This window comes from Talpa europaea (assembly GCF_964194135.1).
Source record: "Talpa europaea genome assembly, chromosome: 10".
Classification (NCBI taxonomy): domain Eukaryota; kingdom Metazoa; phylum Chordata; class Mammalia; order Eulipotyphla; family Talpidae; genus Talpa; species Talpa europaea.
In genome coordinates this window covers 118,111,739-118,127,838 of record NC_140077.1, presented here as the reverse complement: position 1 = coordinate 118,127,838, position 16,100 = coordinate 118,111,739, and the positions used below count along the sequence as shown (strand labels likewise).

Sequence of the window (16,100 nt, the reverse complement as noted above, 5' to 3'; positions counted from 1 at the left end):
GAGATGACCTCCAGGCTCACCGGGTGTCTGAAATTCGGGCTGTGACGCAGACGTCAGTGACGCGCTCACAGTGTGAGATTTGTCAGTGTGGTGTGGCTATCTTCATTTCCCCCCCACTCCACCTCCCACCCCCGCCGCAGCCTCCTGCTGCATTCCTGGCTCTGCTTTGCTTAGACCTGCCCCTGCCGGCAGCACGGGGCGCGTGGCTCTCCTGAGGGTCACTGAAGAGTGCCCACAGCAGCAGGCTGTTTTCCCTGCAACTTGGCCTGTTTTGTGAAGAACCAGCCTTAGCGCCTTAGCCCAGCCCCTGAGGCCCGAGACAGTGGTGGGGGTTTTCTCACATGGAGGGCAACTTCCCTGCGCTGCCCGAGGGGAGGCCGGTCCAGGAGCTGTGCTGCCTTCCAGTGGCGGCAGGATGCGGGTTTGCACACTTCCCGTGCACCTCACTGGGGCGCTGGGGCGGGGGACCGAGGAGGCCCCTTGGGCCCAGCTGAGCCAGGCGGGCCTGAGCGGCTCCTAAGATGACTGCCCTGCGGGGAGAAACAGACGTGGCTCTTCAACGTTAGCAAAATATAATTCAAATAAATTTAAGCTATTTTCAGGGATTTTGATGTTGGAAAAACAAAAGCCCAGAGCAGGGTGAGCGTTGCCATCTTGGTGGCCTCAGAGCGGGGAAGCCGGCTGAGAGAGGACAGGGCTTCTCCGCTGGCTCCGGGTAGGCCGTGCTGTCTGGGGCTGGCTCCTTCGAGGAGAGGCTGAGGTGGTGAGACCGCACCCCTCGGGCCAGGAGGCTGACAGGGAGCTGCCTTGGCTGGTGGTGGCCGCCCCAGGGCGGCAGGAGGGACCCTCCCAGAGGTGGGGTGACATCTGGTTAGAAACACCCCGTCACGGGGCGTTTAAATGGTGACTGGTCCCTGCTTTTAGGGACCCCTCAGTGGGCAGCTGGGAGTTTGTTCTAGTCCTACCTTTTAGGCTCTTAATGTTTGTTCTTACCAGGCTACACCCCTGCAATTAAGGGGCAGCTGCTACACGTGGATGCCACGACCAGCATGCAGTACCGCGCGCTGCTGGAGGCGGAGATGCTGGCGGTAGGTGGGCGGCTGCTGGGCACTTGGGGCTAACTGGTACGCACGGTGCCCATGTGGTTTTCAGTGTCCAGTGTTGGTGACCAGCAAGGCATTCAGCGTCCATCTTCTGGCACCCAAGCCCTGGCACTCCTGGCCCATGTGGGAGCTGGAGCCTGCACTGTGCCCCCTGCTGGCGGCCTGGCGAGAGGCCAGTAGCCTGCGAGGTCTGGTCTTCAGAAAGGGAAAAGCTGTTAGGACATTGTTTTTACACTGTGTGGTGTGGCTAATCCTCTCCTTTATAAAGACTTTTTGCCTGCTTTCTGGCCCCAGTGGATTTTTCTCTGTGATTAATAATTCACTGTGTTTTTCACTTGATGAAGGCATAAAAGGAGGAAAATCTTATTGCTTCCCTGAAGTGCTCCTCATTAGAAGAAGAGAAAATAAGGGTGTGCTCCTGATTAAAATTGCATGTTGAGGCCTCCTTAGTCAGCCCCAGCAGGAGCAGGGACAGTCGCTTTGTATAATAATGGCCGATGCTTGAAGAGCGGCCTTTGGTGTTAGACTAGACCGTGAGGTCCTCGGTGGCTTATCCAACGAGGACACTCGGGTGATGTGCTGACGAGATGAAGCTTGTGCTGTTGCAGAGCTTCTGCTGAACTCCGAAAACTCACGCACAGGCTGGGATGCCCCGGCTATGCAGCTCCTGGAGGCTGCTCCCGGCTGGCAGGCGCATGCCCGAGTGGCCTGTTGCCACCGGTGCTGCCACCCGTTCTGGTGGGAACTGGAGGTTCTGGGCCATTGGCTGCACCGTGCAGCCGGCCCTCCTGACCGGGCTCTCACGGGCAGGTGAGGTTCGCGGGAACACGGGCTGCTGCCCTGGCTCAGCACCAAACTGTAGTGTGGGTGTTTGACCTCTCAGGGCTTAGCGCTCTGAGGAGCCCATGGTCACCACACATGCTGGCCTCAGCTGCGGCGACAGTGACACCTCACGGGCCCGAGCTGGCTCAGCTCAGCACCAGCTGGCCCTGCGCTCTGGGCGAGCCTCGTGTCTGATGCCGCCCCCTTTGGTTTGCAGTTCCACATCAACGCCAGCTATCCCCGGGTGTGGAACATGCCCCAGACGTGGCAGTGCGAGCTTGAGGTCTACAAGGCCACCTACCACTTCATCTTCGCACAGAAGCACTTCTTCACAGGTGCGGGCTCGGCACGCGGGCTCGGGCGTGGGCGGCCAGCCAGCGGGCCTGTGCAGCCGATGCGGGCATTTGGCCACACCACCCATACTTCACCTCCTTTTGGGCTGAGCATGTCAATGGGAAATGTAGCCAGAGATGTTTCGTGCCCTCCTAACCCACGAGCCCTGAGCTGAGCCTTGGCTAGTCAAACTGTTTACCGTCCGGTCATTTACACCTTAATCACCTTTTCACGTTCCAGTATAAGGTCCTTTCTAGTAACAAGAAAAATTTCCTTTTGTCTGGTATCAGAATTTTATAGTTTGTTTTCTGAATTTCAATTCCTTTTGCTTTCTGCCCCCACCCATAATATTTCAGACTTAATCCAGGACTGGTCTAGCGATAGTGCCCCCGACATGTTCTCCTTTGTGCCCTACACGTGGAATTTCAAAGTCATGTTCCACCAGTTTGAAATGATTTGGGCTGCTAATCAGCACAACTGGATTGACTGTTCCACTAAACAGCAGGAAAATGGTAAGAACTTTAAAAACAGTAGGGTCAGGGGGCCTCCCCGGTGGCGCAGTGGTTTGGCGCTGGGTTGCGAAGCTGCCCGCAGCCTCTGCAGTGCCGGTTCGACACTGAAAGTGGCTCTCCCCCTGCCCTGTCCGTGCAGTGTACCTGGCAGCCTGCGGGGAGACGCTGACCCTGGACTTCTCCCTGCCTTTCACGGACTTCGTTCCTGCCACATGCAGCACCAAGTTTTCGCTCCGGGTAGGTGTCGCCGCGCCTGGTTTCCGCCCCAGCTCAACAGGCTGTGTGGCCCTCCCTGCCCCCTCTCCCTAGGTGGCTGCCATGGCCTTTGCAGTGTCTGCGCCCCAAGAAGCTGGGTTCTAGAAACGTGCCTCGAGCTGGTTGCTCCTGGTGTTCCCCTGGGCTCTCGGCCTAGCCCATGTCTTGCCATCTGCCTTGTCTGTGACCTTGGGCCCACACCCTTGGTTCATTCCTGTTTCACCAGGGACTCAAGGCAGCCAGCAGAGAGGTCTCTCTCAGGCATCCTGGCTGGCAGGTAGCGCCACCAGGAGGTCCGGTGGTCAGAACAGCAGCAGTGTCAGCAGGAGCAGCTTAAACCCACAGCGCCGTCTGTGGCTGCTGCACCTGCTGATGGTGGTGGGTCCCGCCCAGCAGCCCCAGGGCCTGCTGCTGTTGCATCCTGGAGCTTGTCCGGTTAAGGGGTGAGCGTTGAGTGAACACAGGCAGTGAGTCAGGCCCGTTCTCTTGGTCTCTCTGCCGCCTGCTGTGAGGAAGCAGACAGCAGAGCTTGGCCGACTGACGGGTAATGTGGCCGCAGCGATGGTACTTCAGTAGCCCATGCAGGGCCCCTAGAAGCCAGTTGAAGACCCAAGACTTACTGGACTCCGAAGACCTAATGATTCTGAAAAGCAATAAAATCCAGAACATGCCCCCCCCCCCCCCCCGAGCTCACAGAGTGAAGTGATGTTTCCGTTCTTCAAACTTGCTTCCCGCCTAGTAAGGATCCTAGCCCGGACTCCTGCCACTCTCCCTCTCACCCCATCTGGCCACCCAGCAGCAGCCCAGCGCACGGTCAAGGCTGTGAGGGGTGAGAGGTGGCTTTGCCTCTGAGACGTCTGCAGGCTGGAAAGACAGTGTGCGCCGCCAGTTCCGGCTTCCCCTGATGTTGCCATCAGTTGTCCTCGTCTGGGTAAAGTCACAGTATTCCTGTGACTTCACTGTAAAATCTGCCCCTTGAAATTTCTGTCCGTTCAGCTCTCAAGGGTTTGTGTGTGGCTTTGGCTGTAAATGGCGCCTGCTTTATTGCATTGGCTGTTGTCAATTCCCTTTCTAGGGAGAAGATGTTGATCTTCACTTGTTCCTGCCAGATTGCCACCCCAGTAAGTACTCGCTGTTCATGCTGGTGAAGAACTGCCGCCCAAACAGAGCGGCCCCCGACACCGGCCTTCCTGCAGAGTGCCAGAGCGGCCAGAAAGCCGCGAAGCCCAAGTGGCGCAACATTACGCAGGAACGGTGAGCGCCCCACCCCTGCCCCGCGCTCCCCTCCCGCCCCCCACCCCGCCCCGTTTCTGCAGAGCCTCGCTCCATGATTCTTCCAGAGAACGACGAAGCAGATTGTCAGTAACTGGTGTTTGCAGATGATTAAGTGACTAGAAACTCTGTTTACTCTTCAAAGGGCCGGCTGGGTCGAGTGCTGGACTGTCCCGAGTGTTGTCCTTACCATTGACTACACTTGGCACCCGATTTATCCACAGAAAGCAGATGAACAGCTGAAGCAATCATGTAAGTGTTCCTGTGTGAGCTGTACTTGGAAACATCTGGTTTTATGATTGAAGTCACCAAAAACAAGAGGAAGACCAAAAACTTTGGAATGCACCTGTTCTCATGACATAGTTGCCACTTAGGACTATGTTGCCCTAGTTGTTGACCATGGCAGACACCAGCTGGTGTCCCTCGCTCATGTTGCCTGGCCTGACCCTTGCAAGGGTTCTGTGTGACAGATGTTGTAGCAGCTGTGCGCAGAGCAGGCAGGTAATTTTCTCAGGCCTGCCAAGCTAGAAGTAGCAGGGCTGGGTTGGGAACAAGGTGTATTTGGATCTAACCACAGAAAGCACTTGGCACGGTGAGAGTTAGTTTCTTTCTGCCATTCTCATAACCACGGAGTCAAAGCTGATGAGTCTCGTCGGTCTCGTTGCAAGAGTCCAGAAGGAAGCTGGAGTCTGGGTGGTTCCTCTGCGTTTCTTAGTGAGCTGCGTTTTAAGAACTTTTCGTAGTTGCCAGTCTGTGTGGGATGTGAAGAGGTTACGCAGCGCTTGGACAGCCTTGCTTTCATGCCCAGACGTGGTTGGGTCTGACGTGGCCGGACACACCCCAGGGCCCCATGGCCGTGGCCCGCTTGCTTGCCAGGGGCTTGCCTCGGGCCCTTTGGGGTGTCAGTGCAGTGACACCCCATACTCAGAGGCCACTTGTTTCCATGCCGGCAAGGTAGGATTTCTTAGTGAACGGCTCCTCGAAGAACATCGAAGAAGTACCTCTCTTCTCCCCCCACCTTTTTTCCCTCCGTTCGCTCCAGTGTCTGAGATGGAGGAGACCCTGCTGTCCGTGCTGAGGCCGGCCCAGCGAGTGCCCGCCAGAGCCGCCCCTCCGCCCTCCGCCCCACGCCCGCCTGTCGACCCCTCGGAGCTGCCGCCTGATAAGCTGCACGTGGAGATGGAGCTGTCCCCAGACTCGCAGATGACTCTCTATGGGCCGCTCTTGAACGCCTTCCTGTGTATAAAGGTGTGCTTTCCAAAGGGACGGCAGAGTCTTAGAGCACAGACAGAGCAGTTGGCTCCTGGCTGACGTCAGGACCGTTGAGTGGTGCTGGCTGAGTTCCAGATCGCGGGTGCACTGGGTGCACTGGGTGCGCGGGCCCGGGCTGGCTGCCCGGTGGGGCCACACACCGTATCAACAGTTGAAACGCTTTACCTAAGAAGCCAGGGAGGTCTGTGGAGAGCACATTTTGGCAGCTGTTTATAACACGTTGTGTTATTAGTAACCAAAATGGAATGTTCCTGCTGAGGCCGTCTGGCCACTCGGGCACTCCTGGCAAGCACTGTGCGTCCTGGTGTTTCGCTGGCTGGATTGAGCCCAGGGGGCTGTCTGGGGACATGCCTGCTTCCCCTAAAGGACAACTCGGCGCTTTGGCCTGGGTCACAGACCAAGAGCCAGTGGGTCTTCAGCGCAAGGGCTTCCCTGCAGGACTGGCTGCGAGTCCTGCTGTCGAGGTAGTGCTGCCCCCAGTGGGTCTCTAGATGCTGTGCTTTTGTAGCTACAGGATGCCTGGCCAGCCGCCAAGGAAGTGTCTGTCCTACCTAGACGTGCCTCCCTCCTTCTGTGCCCGGGCGCCCACTGCTGGCCGCTGTCCTGACTGAGCCGTTGGGTGGCGTCTCTCCTGACGCAGCTTGCGCTTCCCTCCAGGAGAACTACTTCGGCGAGGATGATGTGTACATGGACTTCGAGGAGGTGGTGTCCAGCCCCGTTGTGTCGCTGTCAAGCTCGTCCAGCTCAGGGTGGACGGCTGCAGGGGCGGAGAGCGACAGGCAGGACAGCGAGAGCTCGGCCAGGTCGCTTCACCCGCTGTCCCTGCGGCCGTGGGACATCACCGTCCTCGTCAACCTATACAAGGTCCACGGGCGCCTTCCTGTTGTGAGTGTTTACTGGGAGAGAAGTCGGCGCCCATGCGTGCCTCTGGGCCCCGCTCAGAGCTCAGGGGTCCTTCTGGCTTCTGAAGTGAATGATTTTCTTTGTCATCATAGAAAACCTGTTTTCCTTTTGGCCATTCTGTCTTACCTTGGAGCATGCGTCTGGCTTGGTGGCCAGCCCGCTGGATGCTCTGGACTTGGTGTTTCTTGGCCTTTGTGTCCAGTGCCATAGCAGCACTGGCCTTTGCGACAGACCCGGTGCACAGTCAGGACTGAGACCGAGCCCTGCAGGCAGCTGTGTCCACGCTGGGCCAGCACAGACGCCTGGTGCCCCTTGCTGGGTGGGGGGACGCCAGGCCGCAGCTGGTGCCACACCCTCTGCGGGCTGGGGCTCTGGAGAGGCCTCTGGCGTGGGCCAGCCCGGCCCCCTGTGGGCATGAGGCGGCTTGTTGGGTGTTCTGAGCACTGTTTCTCCTTTGAGAAGCACTTTGCGGCTGCGCTGTGCAGGCCGCGTGTGCCCCACCCCCGTAACTCTGCCTTGTTGGTTCTAGCATGGAACGGCCGACGGGCCCGAGTGCCCCACGGCTTTCCTGGAGAGACTGTGCTTTGAGATGAAGAAGGGCTTTCGGGAGACCATGCTGCAGCTTGTGCTGTCGCCCCTGAACGTGTTCGTCAGCGACAACTACCAGGTGCATGACCGTGGTGCGCGCGGGGGGGGGGGGGGGGGGGGGCGGCTCTGCACGGCTGGACAGGGCAGGCCGGGCCTCACAGCCTCCCTGAAGCTGGAGCTCAGCACTGTCCCTTACTGTGCTCACTCCCTCTGGGGAAGCCTGCTGTCCACCCCCACTGGGGCCGGTGTCCCTCGAGGGGCATGCTGCGCCCTTGGTGCAGGTGGGCAGGGCGAGAAGAGATGGGACCCTGCGGTGGGGAGGTGCCCCACAGCGGGGGGAGGGAGTTCTGCGCCCCGCAGCCTTCCTGGGCACGTGCTTGCCACAGATACTCAATTTGGAGACATGGGCCTTCAGCACTGAGTAGTCCTAGAAACCCTGTCTTTGAACTGGACTGTGTATTAGTAGCAGGCGCATGGGCTGTTCCCTGTGAGCCGCTCTGCCCGGCTTCCGCCGCCCCTCCCAGCCCCTCCTCTTCCCCGTTCCTCGTCCACGTCCCCTCCTGAGGCCCAGCCTGGGAAGCGACGGCAGCGCCCACTTCAGGCCCGCGGCCCCAGGGCTGGGTTCGCTGGGCAGGCAGGTGCGTGTTGGCCGCTGTGTCTGACTGAGGTGCTCCCACAGCGACCCGCCACGGACGAGAGTCTCCGGGAGGGCCACATCAGCTTGTCTGGCCTGCAGCTGCGCGCCCACGCCATGTTCTCCGCGGAGGGCCTTCCACTGGGCAGCGACTCCTTGGAATACGCGTGGCTCATCGATGTGCAGGCGGGAAGCTTGACAGCGAAGGTCACTGCTCCACAGGTACCCACCCCCCGCGTCAGGCCGGTGCATGCGCCTGCCTGTCACTCCCTGGGCTCGGTGTGGCCAACTCGCTGCTTTCTGGCTGAGGCGATTCTGGCCTTTGCAGATTTTCTTAGCAGCGGCTGCATCAGAGACCAGCTTTACTTCTGAGGCACACCCATGTTGGGAGTAGCGTTACGTGGTTCTCTGGGGGCAGCTCAGGAGGGGGACTGTCTGGAAAGCGGGTGACAGTTGTTAAGATTCCATCAGTTGGAGCTCCGCTGCTGAAACAATCTGCGTATAGAGTATAGAGAGTAATTTTTGGAAATACTCCTTACATGGGATCACCAGTAGCACTGAAGATGACAGGGATTAGGCGGCACAGAGCCTTCCTTGCCGTGCGCTGAAGCGAGAGCCGGACCTGCAGCCGGCACCGTGGGCATTGGTTTGGGCCAGTAGCCTGGTCTGGAGGCTAGGTCTGACCCTTGGGCTGAGCTCACGCTCCTCCACCTCCTGAGGTCCTGAGGCCCTGAGGTCCTGTAGGTCCTAGCTGTGGGGCACTGAGGCCCAGCGGAGGAGCCACATGGCATTGCCTCTCTACTACATCTTCGATGATGGGCTTGCCGGGCTCCTGGAGCAGCAGGCACCGGGAAGAGGCCAGGGAGGGCCTGAGAGGCGGGACATAGGGTAGAGCGTGGCCATGAGCGTGAGGGGGCCAGGCCCTCATGTCCCAGAGGACACGTCAGGGTAGGCTCGATGACAGGCCCGAAGCAGCGGGAGCGTGGGTAGTTCACGGACAAGCGGGTGACCAGAACCGTGTAGGGGACACGTACGGCGGCACCCTCCCGGCCACCGCCCCCCGGGACACATGTAGCCACGAAGCTCTGGTGTGGAGCAGGCCCATGGGCCTGGCACCACCACTGCCTGCCTGGCTCTGAACCCCTCAGGGCTCTGACGGCGCTGTGCCCTTGTGGGGGTTGAAAAGTGAGATTCCTACTTCTGGGAGTTTAAGCCCCTGGTCCACTGTGCTTGGCGACAGCGTGAATACGTGTGGGGTGGCGAGTGTTCATGCTGACCAAGTGTAGCATTCAGGTTTCACACCATTCGCGGTGACCTGGATAGAGCTGGGGGGGCGACACTGGCCGAAATGACTCAGAAGGAAACAGACAAATACGGGAGGGTCTCACGTCTGTGTGGAATAGAGAGAAACCCAACCAAGGTCAAGAAAAGACAAAACTGACAGCCGAGGCCTCCAGCAAGGGGCCGTGGGGGTTGGAACGGAAGGAAGAGCCCGAGGGCCTGCGTTGTGGTTCCCGGCCGTTGGCGGCAGGAGAGCGCTGGGGACCACGGTGACGTAAGAAAAAAATTTAGTAAAAAAATCAAATGAAGGTTTTTTAAAGTTAAGATTTGATGGAAACTTAATAGAGGCTTACGCTTACTTGCATGCTGGCCCCTTCAGGACGGCTGATTTCTCACACTCGGGCTTCAGCGCCACCAGATGCGGCTCAGTCAGAGCCCGGGGCTTGCTGGGGCATCACAGATGGCCCCGGGAGACAGGCAGGGCCTTGCGGAGAAGCCTGAGGCAGGAGCTGCTCACGCAGGTTTTCCGCAGAGGAGTTTTCGTCCTGGTGTTGCTTGGCCCCTCAGGGCAATGGTGGCCCAGCTGGTGAGCTGACGGCAGCCGGCCAGTGCTGATGCCGGCCCTCTTCGTCCCTTCCAGCTGGCGTCTCTCCTGGAGTGGGCACAGACCTTTGCGTTCCACGTGGTGTGTCGGGAGTATGAGCTGGAAAGGCCCAAGTCGGTAGTGCTGTGTCAGCATGGGATTGATCGCCGCTTCTGCGAGGCCAAGGTATGTGGCGGGTCTGGCGTGCGTCCGCAGTGAGGGTGCAGACGCTGCCTCTCTGCCTCAGTGTTCCTCTGCCTGCCACCAGTGTCTGTTCCTGTGCAAGGGCCAGACGTGGGCATGCTCCCCAGGGCTGAGTTTGCTGGCGTGTGCCTGCTGCCCTGTGGCATGGTCAGCTGGGCGTCGTCCACGCCACCGCCCCGACCTGCGCTCGCCTGGGGTGTCAGGGCCCCCAGGGATCCAGAGCAAAGGCACCCACCCCTGAAGCCGTGGGCGGCGGAGGATGCGGGATGGACACGGGCACAGGCCCCCGTGAGGCCAGGCCCAGGGCTGTCACCGGGAAGCAGCCTTGCCCGCTGGCACTGAGGCCCCGCCTCTTCCCACCCGCTGTGCCCTCCCCGCCCGCGCCCCCAGCTGCTGTTGCTATGGCTGGGGGTGGCTCCTGCCTTCAGTCTCGTGTCCCACGAGGGCCGTGGCCACGCTGAGTTACTGGCAGCGAGGAAGCTGCTCTCATTGGCCATGGAACTGTGTTCTTGTTGAAGGCCCTTCTCCAGGTTGCAGAGAACCCGCTCCCGCTCGCGCGTGTCGCGGGTTGATTCTTCCGGGGAGTTCTCACACATGTGGGCTGCTCCTCCCTCCTTTTCTGGGCCCAAAGTTGTGTTGATTTTTAGTAAACAAGTCTATTCAGGGAGACTTGCATCCGGCAAGTCCGCAGAGCCCGAGTGGCGTCGGCTGCAGGCCTGCGGGTCCCTTCGTTGCAGCCCCTGCTCCTGCGGCCAGCCGCGGGGCCGTGAGCAGAGCGGATGGGCTCGCGGGCACCCACCCTCGGTCCGGGCAGAGCCCGTGAGCTGGGTTCCTCGGGCCCCGGTCCCGGGATGCGCCCAGACAGGCCTGACTCCTGACAGGCCTGTTGGAGCCGAGCACGGCGGGTCTGCGTGGCTCGTCCCAGACGCAGGCACACAGTCTCGTCTCCCAGGTGTGTTCAGGCGTGCCCATGCGGGCTGTGGGGCACGTGCCATGTTATTTGTTGTCAGGAGGTGGGAGACGCCCCTGGCGGTTTCAGTGCGGCGTCACCGGGTGCCGTCAGGGCCACGGAGGGGCTGATGTGGGGGCCAGTACCGGGCTGGGAGTCTGACGCCGCCCTCTCATTCCAGCTGAGCTGCGTCCCCGGGCCCTGCCCCCGCTCCGAGGAGCTCAAGTACACCATGACCCGCGTGGCGCTGGCCGGGGCCGACCTGCACGTGGTGGAGCAGGGCTGCGCCACGAACCTGAAGGTGCGCCCACCCCCCCCCCCACCTGCCCCCAGCACCTGTTTAGGGCTGCCGCTGCCTCACCCCACAGGGCCTCCCTGTGAGGGGCCGCCTCGCCCCACGGGCGCTTTGCATGGGTCTGGGTCAGTGGCTGTTTCCATGGGGGTGCAAACTGTGGTGTCCTTGGAAAGAGGGTTTGAGCCCCTCAAGCCTTCAGGTGTCTCGCCTCAGTGTTTCCCGCCTGCTCAGAGCTCCGCCGCCTGCTCTGAGGGCGGCCTGCACGGCCCCTCGGTCTCGGCCCACCCCCACCCCGGCCGAAGCTCTTTTCCTTCCCTCCTCTTCTTTTCCCATGGAATGTTCTCTTTATCCTGTTGCATTTGCGCTTTATTTCCCGTGCTCCCGCCCCTTTTTTTAATCTTTTGTGCAAATTGCAGTAACACCTCTTGGTAGTTGACCCTGTCACCTAAGCCACAGAGGATGCAGCTCTGTCTCGTTTCTGCCCCTCAGATGGGGGCGGTCCGGGTGGCCAACTGCAACCTGCACAGCCCGGTGGTCGGGGAGGGCGTCAGCGCGGCCGTGCAGGACCTGCACGTGCGCCAGTTCGTGGAGCAGCCGAGCAGCCCCCGGGCTGGACTGCAGCCCGCCGTGCTCCGCAGGGCCTGCTGGCTGGAGGCCGGGTCAGCCAGCCTTGGGCTCATCACCGTGGACGTTGCCCTGGCTGCTGACCACCCATCCAAGCACGAAGCTCAGCGGCATTTCCTGGAGACGCATGATGCCAGGACCAAGAGGTGAGTGGGGCCTCTCCAGCGGAGATGGGGGGGGGGCAGCTGCATAGAGGTAGGAGACCCAGAGCTGAGCAGGCCCTGGCGTGTCTCCCCGGCCACGGCGCCGTGGCCAGGTATCCTGCCTGCGGGGCTCTCGGTGCGCTGTTCAGCAGCAGGATGGGGGTAAATGCTCATTCCTAGGGGCATGCTCGCCAGCCTCGAGGCCCCACACCCGCCTGGCAGCTCCCCAGGCTCGACTCTCCGTCTCCACTGGCCCTGCAGGGTGACGACGCCTCTGCCCACCTCCCGTGGTGTGAGGGAGCATGGAAAGGGGGCACAGAGGAGAGGAAAAAGGCTGTAACCACCACAGCCAATCTCACTCTCCCTGCTTCAGTGCTTTCTTGTTCCTGAAATCGTCCATTAACATGTCAAGTGCTGTACATTTGTGCTGCACTTTCCTAAATGCCTGCCCACGTGCCGGGGGTTGCGGGGAGCTCCTGTCCCACAGGGCTGGCCAGGGCTCGCCTGGCGGGGGCACCCGTGAGTGGTGCCCCTGGAGACCCCACCACGCAGTGGCCGGAGAGCACCTGCAGCGAGACCGCTGGCACCTGCCACACCCTGGGAAGCCAGGCCCGTGCCGCTCCAGTGACTTGGCAGGACAGCGCAGCAGCCTCGTTGCCCATGCTCACGCGCCCGCCCGCCTGGCCCCGTCGCTCATAGCTGCGGCCGGGAACGCGGCTGGAGCTAGATGTAGCCGGGCGCCAGGGATCGCCCCGAGGGCTCGCGGCGGCGGCAGGCACCGGCAGGCTTGTGTGGGTCCTTGAGGGCCCAAGCGCGTGTTTCTCCCGTCGTCTTGTTTTTGTTGGACTTGCGTGGTTTCAGCTGCCGCTCAGAGAAAAAGCGCTTACCTCAGGAGGCCACAAGATGGGCCGTTTCTGCTAAACGGCGATCAGGTAGAGAAGCCAGTTTTGATTGTCTCGATTCTTAATGGCTCCTCCTAGAGCCCTTGTTGGAAAGGCATTCCAGTTCTTCCCTGCGGTAGGGCGGCACCCCGTGTCGGAGTCGTGGCGCCGTCACCCCTGCCTCGCCCTCGTGCTTGGGTGGGTTAAATTTGCCACGTGAGCAGACGCTGAAACATTAGTGGTGATGGAGTCAGCGTAACGGAAATGTTTTAGGCTTTCCGGGAACAGCTACTTTTTTTTTTTTTTTTTTTGGTGGGACCCTCGCTGGCGGCCGGGGAACGAACCGGCGCTGCAGAGGCTGCGGGCAGCTTCTCAGCCCAGCGCTCAACCGCTGCGCCCCCAGGGGAGGCCCTTTGCTTTTTATAAATGCTTCATTTTTATATTTATATCACAACTTTTTATGTCTTGTGTGAGTTCTCCAGTTCTTTTTACGGTGTGTCTCCATCATCGTTGCTCCTGCTTATTTCCCTGTCACCAGGGCGGGCACCCTGGTTTTTTCTAGAAAGGCCAAATGGTTGAGGAGATTTACTACTGCAAAAATAAATCTCTGTTTGTATTTACCTGAGCTTTTAGAACTACAAACAATTAAGAGGTCTAGTCACCTGCCTTTCCTCCCCCCGAGCTCTGCTGTGCCACTGTCCGCTTTGTCCAGGCTGTGGTTCCTGTGGCCCGAGGACAACCTGACCAACAGGCGGTGCAGGAACAAGTGCGGCTGCCTTGGAGGCTGCAGGTTCTTTGGCGGCACGGCCACCGGCCTCGACTTCTTCCGGCTGGAGGAGCTCACCCCATCCAGCAGCTCCGCCTTCTCCAGCACAAGCACTGAGTCTGACCTGTGCTACGGGCAGTCCCTGCTGCAGCCCGGGGAGTGGATCGTCACCAGGGGCGTCCCCAAGATGGCGGACGGTATGGCGGGCCTGTCTGTGCCCCCGCCCTGTGCTCTCTGGGCCCTGGCGGTGTGGCTGGGGGTGGCTGGGGTGGCTGGGGTGACCTGCCTCTGCTGTGGGCGGGTGCCCTGAGGCAGAAGGACGCGTGTCTCATGGTGAGCACGGCAGGTGCAGTTCCGGCGCCTGCCCACGTGGGCCCCTCTCACTTCCCCGAGGGCCACTTGCGGGCCTGGCCCCTGGGTCCGCTGCAGCACCCTGGGCTCACACGCATCCCGGGGCTTCGTGCATGGTGCCCGCGTCTGCTGTGGCCGGGCTGCCAGCTCCTGTGCGACACAGTCTTGACTGTTAGAGCCGGTCCCGGGAGCTGGGGGTGCTGCCACGTAGGAGCCATGAGGGGCCTGCGCCTCCCAGTCTCCTGCGGCTTTTCCCCAAGCTGTGTGGAGCAGGTTCCTGGCTCCTTGGCTGGTGGCAAGAGCGGTGCTGGCTGCGGCCCATCATGGGCTGCCGGACACCCTCCCAGCTTGGTCTTTCCTGACCGGGTCAGAGATGTCCTCTGGGGCTGCGCTCTGCCTTTGGACGTGGCAGGAGAAAAGTGGTTGCGACTCTGGGCCACTGCCTAGCGTGGACGGCAGTCTGAGTGGGAGGGTCCAGTCTGGCCCTGTGCAGGCGTGCAGGCCACAGGCCAGCTTAGCAGTCTTGTTTTTTTAAAGATTTATTTATTTATTTATTTATTGATACAAGCAGTGGGTACAGTCAGAAGCGCGGGAGGGTGAGAGGATTCACCAGAGCGGGGAGCAGAGCAGGCAGACAGACGGAGGACACTGCTGAGGGGAGCAGCGGGCGGCAGGAGAGGTCTGCGCGCCATGTGGGACCCTCGTTGGTGGCCGGGGATGGAACCGGCGCTGCAGAGGCTGCGGGCAGCTTTGCAGGCTGCTCAACCGCTGCGCCACCAGGGGAGGCCCAGGCTCAGCAATCTTGCTCGCAGGAGCAGGTTGTCCTGTAGACACCAGCAAGCAGCAGAGCTTCTTGACACTTCAGGAGAGAAAAGTAAACGTAGCCTAGCGCCTTCCCGTGAAGTCACTTTCCAGCCCTGAAACGCCTGTTTCTGATGGTCTCAGTCCACGGTGGGGAGGTGGGGGGTTGGCTCCCATGGGGCCTCACTGGCTGCAGGAGGCTGTGGGCGTGTCCTCTGTCTGCTCCTTGGTGGCCCCTGTGCTGTATCACTGTATCTAGGGTAGACAGTGGCCGCCCCCACCCCATGGCCTCAGCGCGCGCAGCGTCCATGCAGGCCGCGCCAAGGACACGGCTCTGCACGGGCCCTGCGAGGTTTCTGTTCCAGTCTGAGAACTGTCCAGGAGGAGGCTCCGGCGGGGCAGGGACACCGAGCTCAGGCCCACTGGCGTCTCGGGGCTGTGCTGTGCACCCCCGCACCGGCCCTTTCAGGTGGCCAACCTCAAAAACAAGTTTTCAGGGGTTGCTTTTGAGACGATGACGCTCACGGGCACTGCTTTAGTTTGTCTAGGTCACGTGAATGGTGTGAGGGGGCAGGAGTGGGAGAGCAAGGCGGCGGGTGCTGAGGCGGAGCGGCGGGCCCAGCACCTCAGCCTGCAGGTGCCCCTGCGCCCCCACAGCGCGTCCTCGTCCTCGGGGGAGAGCAGCAGCTCGGGCGCTGCGCAGCCCCTGCTGGCCGGGGAGACCGAGAGCCCTGTGTCCGCAGCCGAGGACCCCGCGGCTCAGAGGGGCTTCCCGCCTGCCGCGAGGAGAGACGAGGCCCCCGCCAGGTCAGTGCCACGGGGCCGGGGCTGGTGCGAGGACGCCCTCAGCCCCACCAGGGACGTGCCTCCTCCCAAACCCCTCCGCCTCTGCTCCTTCTCCCTGAACGGACCTTGCACGTGTTTGCTGTCGACTGTCTTCTCCAAAGGACGGCAGATGGTCCCCACACCCCAGCCTGCCGGCCGCCTTGCCCTGCTCTCAGGCCCGAGTTGGCCGCTTCCTTCTTGTCACACTTGCCCCTCAACTGAGCACACTTGGCTTTTCTTCCTGTTCCCCCCACGCGCGCCCCCTGCCCCCGGCTGTCGGCGCAGGACCCTTGTCCTCCTCCTCCACGCTCTGCCCGACCGTTTCCCTCCCTGTCTCAGACTCTCTGGCTTCACTTACGCTCTGCAGCTGCCCCTAGTCCTTGCATGTGGCCCTTAGTCCTCCAGCCCCAGCCACTCCCCCACCCCCCACTACTCATGTGGCTCCAGGGCCAGCGCCTCATCCCAGCACCAGGCCAGACTGCAGGCAGCGCCATGCGGCCCCGCCTGTTGAGCCAGAGGCCCCTGGTGCATTTTGTTGGACACACTTTATAGGATGTGAAAAGCCTTTGAACTTAAGTAGTGTCAGTGGAGCTTGGCAGGGGTGGTGGGCGCTGGATTGCTTTAAGCCACCTCACTCCGGGGTTCGGTCGGCTGCGGGCACGTGTCGTGCCATTCAGTGCCTTTGCAAGGGCCCCGCACAGTC

At 61.1% G+C, this 16,100-nt stretch overlaps 1 protein-coding gene across 2 annotated transcripts in view; it reads left to right on the top strand.

Annotated features, from left to right (window-relative positions):
• BLTP1 (bridge-like lipid transfer protein family member 1) overlaps positions 1-16,100 on the top strand; it is a gene marked incomplete at both ends in the record, with an annotated part of 94,790 nt that overhangs the window by 16,620 nt on the left and 62,070 nt on the right. For both annotated transcript variants that reach the window (XM_084245712.1, XM_084245711.1), the window contains 15 exons: positions 997-1,088; positions 2,143-2,260; positions 2,615-2,770; positions 2,910-3,007; positions 4,101-4,279; positions 4,443-4,549; positions 5,340-5,545; positions 6,227-6,454; positions 7,002-7,139; positions 7,740-7,916; positions 9,616-9,744; positions 10,893-11,012; positions 11,496-11,776; positions 13,367-13,617; positions 15,121-15,379. In XM_084245712.1, the coding sequence (XP_084101838.1) occupies positions 997-1,088; positions 2,143-2,260; positions 2,615-2,770; positions 2,910-3,007; positions 4,101-4,279; positions 4,443-4,549; positions 5,340-5,545; positions 6,227-6,454; positions 7,002-7,139; positions 7,740-7,916; positions 9,616-9,744; positions 10,893-11,012; positions 11,496-11,776; positions 13,367-13,617; positions 15,121-15,379 (2,539 nt within the window). The remainder of the gene's footprint in view (positions 1-996; positions 1,089-2,142; positions 2,261-2,614; positions 2,771-2,909; positions 3,008-4,100; positions 4,280-4,442; positions 4,550-5,339; positions 5,546-6,226; positions 6,455-7,001; positions 7,140-7,739; positions 7,917-9,615; positions 9,745-10,892; positions 11,013-11,495; positions 11,777-13,366; positions 13,618-15,120; positions 15,380-16,100) is intronic.